This window comes from Guillardia theta (assembly GCF_000315625.1).
Source record: "Guillardia theta CCMP2712 unplaced genomic scaffold GUITHscaffold_19, whole genome shotgun sequence".
NCBI lineage: Eukaryota > Cryptophyceae > Pyrenomonadales > Geminigeraceae > Guillardia > Guillardia theta.
Window position 1 is genome coordinate 271196 of NW_005434655.1, and position 8467 is coordinate 279662.

Consider the following 8467-nt stretch of genomic DNA (forward strand, 5'->3'; position numbering starts at 1 on the left):
TTGAGCGTCTCAATCACCTGCTTCCTTGTCCTCCCTTGAGCGTCTCAATCACGTTGGTAATCGCCTCCTCCTCCTCAGACGCAGCCTCAACCTTCAGCCCGAGTGAGCGGCAGGCACGAGCAGCAGGCATGCCTGACCCACCTGCTCGCTCCTCCTCATGAACCCCTTGGCTCCGCTCCTCATCGCGGTCCTCCTGCGCAGCCGCCCTCGTGCCACCAGGACGCTGCGGTGAAAATTCTCCTCTTGCCTCCTGAGCCCGATGAAGAACGACCTGCCATGCTTCCGTCATCTCCCTCCTCCTTCTGCCTCCTTGCTCCTGCCTCCTGCCTCTCCCTGTCCTTCACCATCCCCTTTGTCTGCTCGTTCCGCTCCCCTCCTTCCTCTCTCCTTTCGTCTCCCCTCGGGCCCCTGCCTCCCCGACCTCCTGTTCGACGAGCCGACACAGACCAAGGAGACTCCCGCCTCCTCAGTGAGCTGCTGCATCGCCCGACTCTGCGAGCTGGATCAGAGCAGTAGGCAACGGCAGATCCCTGCTACCGAGACAGACTGCAAGCGCCGTGGGATCTCGGCAAAGTCGACCTCGTCGAGCTCTTTCAGCCAGTCTACGAACTCTCTGACCTGAGCGCAACCGTTACCAGCCTGCGCGAAGCCCCTCCTCGCTGTCTCGCACCTTTGATGCTTCACTCAGGTCCAGCCCCCCCGAGTCTCCCACCATCACGGAGAGAACAGTTCGATTCCCTGCACTTGATAGCCTGCTCGACATCTAGAAGAACATTTGAGTGTGTGGCAGATAGTTTGTAGATCATCATCATCATCATCATCATCATCATCATCATCATCATCATCCTCATCCTCATCCTCATCCTCATCTCCATCATCATCATCATCATCATCATCATCATCATCATCATCATCATCATCATCATCATCATCATCATCATCATCATCATCATCATCATCATCATCATCATCATCATCATCATCATCATCATCATCTCTTACCCCTTTCATGTTCAAGTGTCCCTGCAGCTGCATCATCGATGCACCGACCCTGGAGTACAGCCGGCAAAAGCCCTCGCTCTTCCTCTTCACCTCCTCCTGCCCTTCGCTGCTCCAAGTCTCACAACTCCACAACACACACAGCCTCCCATCACCTCGCAGACATCATCTTCATCCTTTCCCCTTCTATCTCACCATCTCCATCATCCAGACTACATCCGTAGGACCAAGACAGCAGCAGTCAGGACCCTGCCATCGTACCATCCCCTCCTTCTTACCTCCCAGCACCCCCACTGGACTCGATCAGAGTAGCGATCATGCGCTCGAACGCCACTACCTCTGTCCTCTGATCCCCTGCTGTCCTTGCCATGTTCATCGCATCCTGAAAGTTCTGAGACGCCTCCTCCATCTTGCCGAGCTGCCTCCGCACCATGCCCATCTGACAGGAGAACACCGCGGCTGCCTTCATGTCCTCGTTCGCCATGGCTACCCGCATGTCCTCTCGTAGATACTCCATCGCCTTCTCCCAGTCCCCACAGTCCATCAAGACGCCGGGGAGCCCGGAGTACGCGTCCTGCAAGCTCTGGGTAGTGAGGCTGTTCAGCTGCCTCTTCAGGGTGACCATGCGCTCAAGGTCGGAGGAGGAACGAAAGAGGAGCGTCACCTCAGACCCCTTGCGGTCGAAAACCCTCCTGAAGACTTTGAGAGGGTCCTCCTCATCGATCGCCTCTCCGTCTATCTTCACGATCTGATCCCCAGCTCGCACCCCGCACTGCCGAGCTTGAGTGTACGGACTGACTGCTGTTACCATGAAACGACCAGAATCATCCGGAAAGAATCCCAACCCGATGCCACACAGGTCCTCCTCTCCTAGACTTCCCTGGCCCTGCCTGTCACTTCCAACCCCATCTCTCATCGTCATGGGGATGGAACAAATGTTCCTCACTCGCATCGTCCGAGCCATGGATGAAGGGAGAGGAGAGCCGGCATGAGGAAACCGAGTGACCATGCGGGGAAGGACAGGGACGTACTGAGAGGAGGGAGGAGGGAGGAGGAATCCGACGCTCCTTCGCTCCCCCTCCGCCTGCATCAGCGTCGCGCATGTCCACAGCACAAGCGCTCGCCCCACCACCATAAACTACTACTCCCTTTATATGCGACCTCTCTTTCTTTTAACTTTTACAGGTCCTGGCGGACCGCCGGGCCCGGCGGCCCGACTCAGAGTCACGGTTGCTCCGAGCCTCCGATCGGAGCCTGAGGCTCTCAGCGGCGGCCCGGCCAAGGATATGGCACTGAAGAACTTGTAGGTAGCGAGACAATCTGTACACTGTCTGATGCGCGCTTGCACAGCAGCAGCAGACGCTCACTGAACTACTTGGCTCGGCCAGTTGAGCCTCGCGAGATTACCTAGAGAGTTGCTACACCCGGGTGCTACCTGAAGGTCACTAGTCTACAGCTGACTACCACTTGGATCCGACCAAAGTCCAGTTGACGTGTGACAGGCAGACACGGTCACAGAGCTGAAGGAACATTCCACTTCGAACAAGCTCAGTTGATTTCGATCCATGGTGACAAAGGAAGTCACAACAGATCGGTGGGTAGAGAGAGTCAGTACCGTACACTTCTAGTGTGTACTACAGATCAGTGCACTCGGTCAGTACACCGAGTACCGTCCGATTACTAGTCTATGTAGACTGAGATCATTGCACTACTAGTACCGTACTGAGAAGGTAGAGGGATCAGTACATTACCAGTAGAGATCATCAACGGTGGAGAGATCAGTAAACCACTGTTAGTAGGCAGAGAGATCAGACAGAGGCTGATAAGTGACAAGGGCCCCATAGCAGACTATTTACAGTATCACTGCTCTTCGTTCTAGTATCCACACTTGCCTTGCAATGTTCAAATCTTGCTGGTGTTGCCTCGTAGCTGCATCAATGAAGATCTTTCAGCACATCTGCTCCCCCTGGTCTGCGTCTTTCGGATCGAGCCCCTTGAAGTCTTGCGATGAGTTTGGATCTGCCAGCCAGGCGAGCCCTCCTTCGATACCGCTCCCTGGCAGTTCAAACATCACAGAGAGATTTGCCGACGTCCTCTGTCTTGACTTGCCTGTCAGGGCGCAGCAGCCCTGCACCAAGAGCGGCCTCCCTTTGATCGAATCGAGCTCGAACGCTTCCTGCACGACTCCTTCCTCATGCATGCCGCCAAGCGATCAAGAGGGAGGACTCACAGTGATGTCCTCCACCGACATGGCGTCGGAACGATCTTGCTTGTTGGCGTATACCAGCAGAGGCTTGAGATGACGTCAGCACTTGCGGTCAACACTGACCTTGTTGGTGAATACATACCACATTTTGTAGTACGTCCGACTCCAACAAGTCCTTCAGCAGATCCTTGGCTTCCTTGATCCTGAGAGGACGTCAAGTGACACAACCGTCAAGGGCTGTAGAAAAACCATTGGCGGTCGCAGCTATCAATCACGAAAACAATGCCTTTCTTCTTATATTTTACCAGGTTCGTGCAAAGGGTTTTCTGGAACACTGGCCGGCTCTGGCAACCAGATGAGAGGAGATCAAGCATGTGAGGTGAAAGAGAGGATTACCCTCTGTTCTCCTCCAACGTCGAAGAAAGTGAAAGTGATGTCGCCACGTTCAAGCGTCTCCATATTCGATCCAACAGTGTGCGACGTTGTGACGCAGGTTCCAGAGACCCAATGGTACAGTATGGTCGTCTTTCCTGACTCAGCGTCTCCCGTCATCAAGACGCCTATCTTCTGCTTCCACGACACTGTCTGCAGCAGTCGAGTGAAGACTCCGCCCATGCCTCAAGTCCAGATGATTGAATGAATCGACACTCAAGATTTCAGAGCGGTTTGCTGCCAGCCTTACCGGCACTCCGCTCGTGGAGGATGGAAAGGAATCGGAGTGACTGGAATCTGATTTGAATTGTGAGGACAGGAGAGAGAGAGAGAGCAGCTGCCGAAAGAAAGCCAGGAGGATCGCAGTGCAGGATAGTTGGAGTTGCAGGGGAAGGAAAATGTTCGAGTCTGGACTCGAGCACGGAAACCGCAATATGAAGAGAAGATGAAGCGAGGCGGAGGAAGAATCAAGGAGCTCAACAGGGAGGATGATGAGTAAGGAGAGGAGGAGAGAAGGAGAGGAGGAGAGGAAGAGAGGGAGAGGGAGAGGGCGCGAGTGGAGGGAGGGGGGCAGGGGACAAAATTTTTGCAGGCTCAATTCTTTAGCTAGAGATCCCGCAAGGTGCATCTCTTGTAGGGTAGGGGTACTTTTGATGGGTAGGGTAGTAATCTGAAAGACTGTGTATACCCATAGATATCCATGAAAAAGAGGGGTAGGGTTTCATAAAGAGGGGTAGATTGAAGTAGGGGTACTGAGGGAAATAGGGGTAGTCGAGGAATGCGGCTTGCCAGGATTTCCATGCCATCACACATGCTGTCTCTGCAGTTCCCCTCCCCTCACTCCTCCCCTCCTCCTCGCCCTATCCTCCCGTTCCTCATCCGGTCATAGCATCCTCGCCTCCTGATCTCCTCTGCTGTCCTCTCCTGCTCTTCGCTTCCTCACTTTTCTCCCTTCCTCGTTTGGTCGATTCACTCACCCCGTCCATTTGTATACCTGACGTGAAATTCTTCCTTCTCTTTCTCTCTCCTCTCCTTTATCCCTCCATCGTTCGCACCTTCTCTTCCTCCTTCTCCAGTCCACATTTCTTCTTGCAGACTCCTTACATGGCACTGATGGAGGGCTGCAACCCCCGTTCATGCTGCTCATCGATGACAGAACGATAGCAATCGATCTTCAAACTCAAGACATTGAACTTGCAGACATGCGCCTGAACACTTGCAGAGATCATCAGCTACAACGATCGAGTTGATCTCTTACTCGACGCCATGAGCGTCAGTCAGACCGCACCAGTGCGTCAAGGCAGGTTGTTACAGCGAGCTACCTGGCTTCTAGTTCTGGTCCTCCACGCTCTCTCCTTCGCGTTCTGCCATGGATGCTCCGTCTTGATATCAGCAGAGCCTCACCACGACTGCCAGGAAAGGACGTGGGTGCTAGAGGGAGGAGTGAAGGGTCACTGGAGCCAGGGGATAGACATCCTCGTCTTCGAGTGCGAAATGGTCAACCTTGTGCTGATGGCGTCAGGTTGTGAGGCAGCAGAGCAGCAGCCGGTCAAAGTGAGGATCGACACGGGCGAGCACTTTATCCATAGGGGGAGCTACACCTCCTCCGAGCAGCCCTCTTTCCGCCTCGAGATCCCTGGCGTCTCCGAGTCCGGCATTGACGTTCCCCTCCTGCACCTTGCCGATGGCATGTACAACCTGACTGCCCACTTCGGACATCCCCTTCACCTTGCGGCCAGCACCATGTTCGCCAAGCTCTCTCCCCACGTCAACCCTGCTCTGGAGGTCATGTTCCCTCCCCAACGGTACACTTTCGGCAACGACATGGAGCCTTTCCTGCAGGTCTACGTGCAGGACCGTGACGCTTCCATAGCAGCATCAGGAACCACAGCAGGAGCATCGAAGCAGCTCGCGTTCTACCTGAACATCACGATCAGGAGGCTCGAGGGAGAAGAGGTGGTGGAGGAGAAGACGGTCATGGAATGGTCGCCGAATTCACGGAAAATCTTTCTCGGGAGGCACATGGAGGCATCGGGAACTTACAAGATCGAGATGGTGATCTATGATGCTGTGCTCCGTCCGACAGATGCTCGAGAAGAAGTCCTTGTCATGATCTCCCACTCATCGCGCTCCCCTCTCGCCTGCATCGCTGGGGAACCAGAGTGTACCCCTCAGGCGACAGACAGGACGGGAGAGGAATGGTTTCAGGGGGGGAATCATTCTACCTTCCTCGATCGACTGGTTGATGCCGTCCAATCTCATTGCCCGCAGATTTCACCGCAGGACAGACATTGTCGGGACAAGGAGCAGGATGCTTGCAGCGGACATGGGTGGTGTTTGGACAGTTTCTGCTACTGCTATCAAGACTATGCTGGTCCGAAATGTGATACCCACTTGCTGTCTGCTCTGCAATATTTGCCCTCCTCCTATCCGACGCAGGACGTGTCCCACTGCCATCAAAGTATTGCTCTGTCGAGGTGAGAGTGGAAGGCAGGACAGCAGGACGAGATCTGAAAGGGAGAAGGGAGGAGGGGGAAGCGGAGGGAGGAAGAGCGCGGGGAGGAAATTACACCTGACTGATGCATTTCAGGGGGATGGAGGGCCTGTCGCGAACTTATAATGCTCTGCAAAATCCAGCTGTATGTGATGATAGCAAGGTGAGAAGACTCGTTGCTGCTCTGTCGAAGATGCAATGAATGACATGTAAGCTCTGCCGATTGAGGAACTTTTATGTCTTGATACAAGATGTACCTGTTCGTTCATGGGGCAAACGATGACTATGTTCAAGTCTATTCAGCGGAGGTTCAACAAGACCCAAGGGCTGGGCGTCACTTTCCGTTGGCTCTCCCTCTCTCTCCTCTTGTCTCTTGCAGAGCAGAAGGTGAGCAAGATTTCAATGAACTTCACTCCTCCTCTCTCCCCCCTCCTTCAACATGCATGTCGCTCTACTCTTGTTCTTCCTCTTCGCGCCACTTTCCATCTCTCGCTCCCACTCGTTCACTCGTCGGGATTCAGACGCTGCTGATCGGAGGGAAGTGGCGAGCTTTCAACTTCGAAGGATGCAGCGATCGCGGGCTCTGGTGCTACCTCCTGCCCAGCAGCAACTGTAGCGTGAGCAGTTGGCGCTGGGAGGAGATCAGTGAGAAAGATTTCTATATGCCACAGGTAAAGGAGCAACGACGTGCATGTTCTCCCAGCAGCCCCTGGCGGCTCCCCTGTCCTCTCGTTTCTGCTCCTTTTCCACTTCGCTCCTCCTCCTCCTCCTCCTCCTCCTCCTCCTCCTCCTCCTCCTCCTCTCTTCTTTCTCTTCTAGTCCCCTCCTCTCCTCTCACCCCTCCTCTTCCCTTTTCCCCCTCCTCTCTCCTCCTCCTCTCATCACCCCTTCACCTCTCTCGTCGACTGCTGCTATGTACTCCCATAGTCCCATCTTCCGCCCCTGCCATTCTCTTCATCTCCGCCTCCTCTTGCTCCCTCCTCCTGACTCCTCCCTTCCTTTCAGGTGCTTGTCGTCCCCTCTGAAGGGATCGACCAGGGGCAGCTGTGGTGGAGCTCGCAGATGACGCATCTGATCATGAGGCCCTCAGTTGACTTGAAAGAGAAGGTGCGACGGATCAAGGTGAAGGAGGAGGAGGAGGAGGAGGAGGAGGAGGAGGACTGAGGAGGAGGAGGAGGAGGAAGACTGAGGAGGAGGAGGAGGAGGAGGAGGAGGACTGAGGAGGAGTAGGAGGAGGAGTACCAAGGGTTTGAGTGAGAGAGGAGGAGGAGGAGGAGGGAGAGGTGGGAGTGGAAGATAAGCAGCAGCAGCAGCAGGTGGTGGTGGTGGGGCTGCTGCTGATGAGAGCGTCTTGTCAGAATTCTCTCAGCTGGTCTGGTCGAGTCGTGGGGCTTCACGTCCGGCATGGAGACTCTTGTGCTGACATCGCTCGCCGTCGTTGCCTGCCTGCTGGGAAGTACCTGGAGGTGAGGAGGAGGATGGCAAGGGATGCGAAGAGGAGGCGTGCCAGGAGTGGAAGTGAGTTGAGGATGAGGAAGAGGAGCAGAGGAAGGTCAAGAAGCGGGTAGAGGAGAGGCGAGGAGAGGCGAGGAGAGCAGAGGTCGGGAAGAGGTGAGGAGAGGCGAGGAAAGGTGGGGAGAGGCGGGAGCGGGAACAAGACAGGAGAAGAAAAGAAGGGACGTGGAGAGGGTTAGGCAAGGGAGGGAGAGAGGAGGGAAAGACGGATGGATCGGCTCCCTTGTAACATTTGAGGAGGTGGCGGAGGAAGTCCTTTCACGCTACCGGATGGACGCGATCTACTTGGCAACTGACGACCCTGTGGTGGTGGAGGAGGCGAAGAAGAGAGGAGTGAGGTAGGACGCATGTACTATCTTCCCTTCTTTCTTCCCTTCCTTGGGCGCATTGTGGTCTACCTGCTCCTTGGAGGATGGAGAGTGAGGAGCTGACGGCGAGGCAGGTACATCTCTGCTCCCATCAAGCGCCACCTTTTCAGCAACCACATGTACATCGAGCATCGGCTCAACTTGGGCGTCGTCGACAGGAAGGTTGGGAGGAGGAGGAAGGGGGAGACGAACGAGAGTTGGAGAAGTTATGAGTGAGAGGCTGGGGAAGAAAGTGGAGAAAGGGGGGATGACAATGGGAGAGAAGTCAAGTGCAGATGGAGGCAGGGTTGGTAGGAAGGAGGGTCATGGTAGGAGACATTGGGGAAGGGTTGAGGAGAGCGAGGAGGGAGGGAGGAAGGAGGAAGTAGGGAGGGAGGAGGGAGGAGGGAGGCGGGAGGAGGGGGGGGGGGGAGGTGGTGGGTGGGAGGGCGTCGGTCGTGGAACCCGTCCCGA

At 55.3% G+C, this 8467-nt stretch overlaps 4 protein-coding genes across 4 annotated transcripts in view; 1 reads left to right on the forward strand and 3 right to left on the reverse strand.

The window, feature by feature from the left end:
• Nucleotides 1-1921, reverse strand: part of GUITHDRAFT_105111 (hypothetical protein) — a gene marked incomplete at both ends in the record, with an annotated part of 2402 nt that extends 481 nt beyond the window's left edge. Inside the window, 8 exons of the mRNA XM_005835953.1 lie at nucleotides 18-91; nucleotides 142-271; nucleotides 422-492; nucleotides 538-618; nucleotides 671-763; nucleotides 1003-1108; nucleotides 1155-1211; nucleotides 1278-1921. Of these exons, the coding sequence (XP_005836010.1) occupies nucleotides 18-91; nucleotides 142-271; nucleotides 422-492; nucleotides 538-618; nucleotides 671-763; nucleotides 1003-1108; nucleotides 1155-1211; nucleotides 1278-1921 (1256 nt within the window). The remainder of the gene's footprint in view (nucleotides 1-17; nucleotides 92-141; nucleotides 272-421; nucleotides 493-537; nucleotides 619-670; nucleotides 764-1002; nucleotides 1109-1154; nucleotides 1212-1277) is intronic.
• A 1026-nt stretch (nucleotides 1922-2947) lies between these two features.
• Nucleotides 2948-3820, reverse strand: GUITHDRAFT_175418 (hypothetical protein; the record flags this gene model as incomplete). The annotated part of the gene is made up of 6 exons (XM_005836148.1): nucleotides 2948-3054; nucleotides 3109-3175; nucleotides 3230-3292; nucleotides 3348-3408; nucleotides 3455-3549; nucleotides 3602-3820. The coding sequence occupies 6 exons, from the start codon at nucleotides 3818-3820 to the stop codon at nucleotides 2948-2950; spliced, it is 612 nt and encodes a 203-aa protein (XP_005836205.1).
• Nucleotides 3821-4903: 1083 nt separating this feature from the next.
• GUITHDRAFT_136216 (hypothetical protein) lies at nucleotides 4904-7295 on the forward strand (the record flags this gene model as incomplete). Its single annotated transcript, XM_005835954.1, has 5 exons — nucleotides 4904-6114; nucleotides 6228-6294; nucleotides 6426-6518; nucleotides 6653-6802; nucleotides 7137-7295. 5 exons carry the CDS (start codon nucleotides 4904-4906, stop codon nucleotides 7293-7295), a joined length of 1680 nt encoding a protein of 559 aa, XP_005836011.1.
• A 745-nt stretch (nucleotides 7296-8040) lies between these two features.
• The window catches only part of GUITHDRAFT_162222 (hypothetical protein), a gene marked incomplete at its 3' end in the record, with an annotated part of 6013 nt that continues 5586 nt past the window's right edge, over nucleotides 8041-8467 (reverse strand). The window contains exon 12 of the mRNA XM_005835955.1: nucleotides 8041-8154. Within this exon, the coding sequence (XP_005836012.1) occupies nucleotides 8041-8154 (114 nt within the window). The remainder of the gene's footprint in view (nucleotides 8155-8467) is intronic.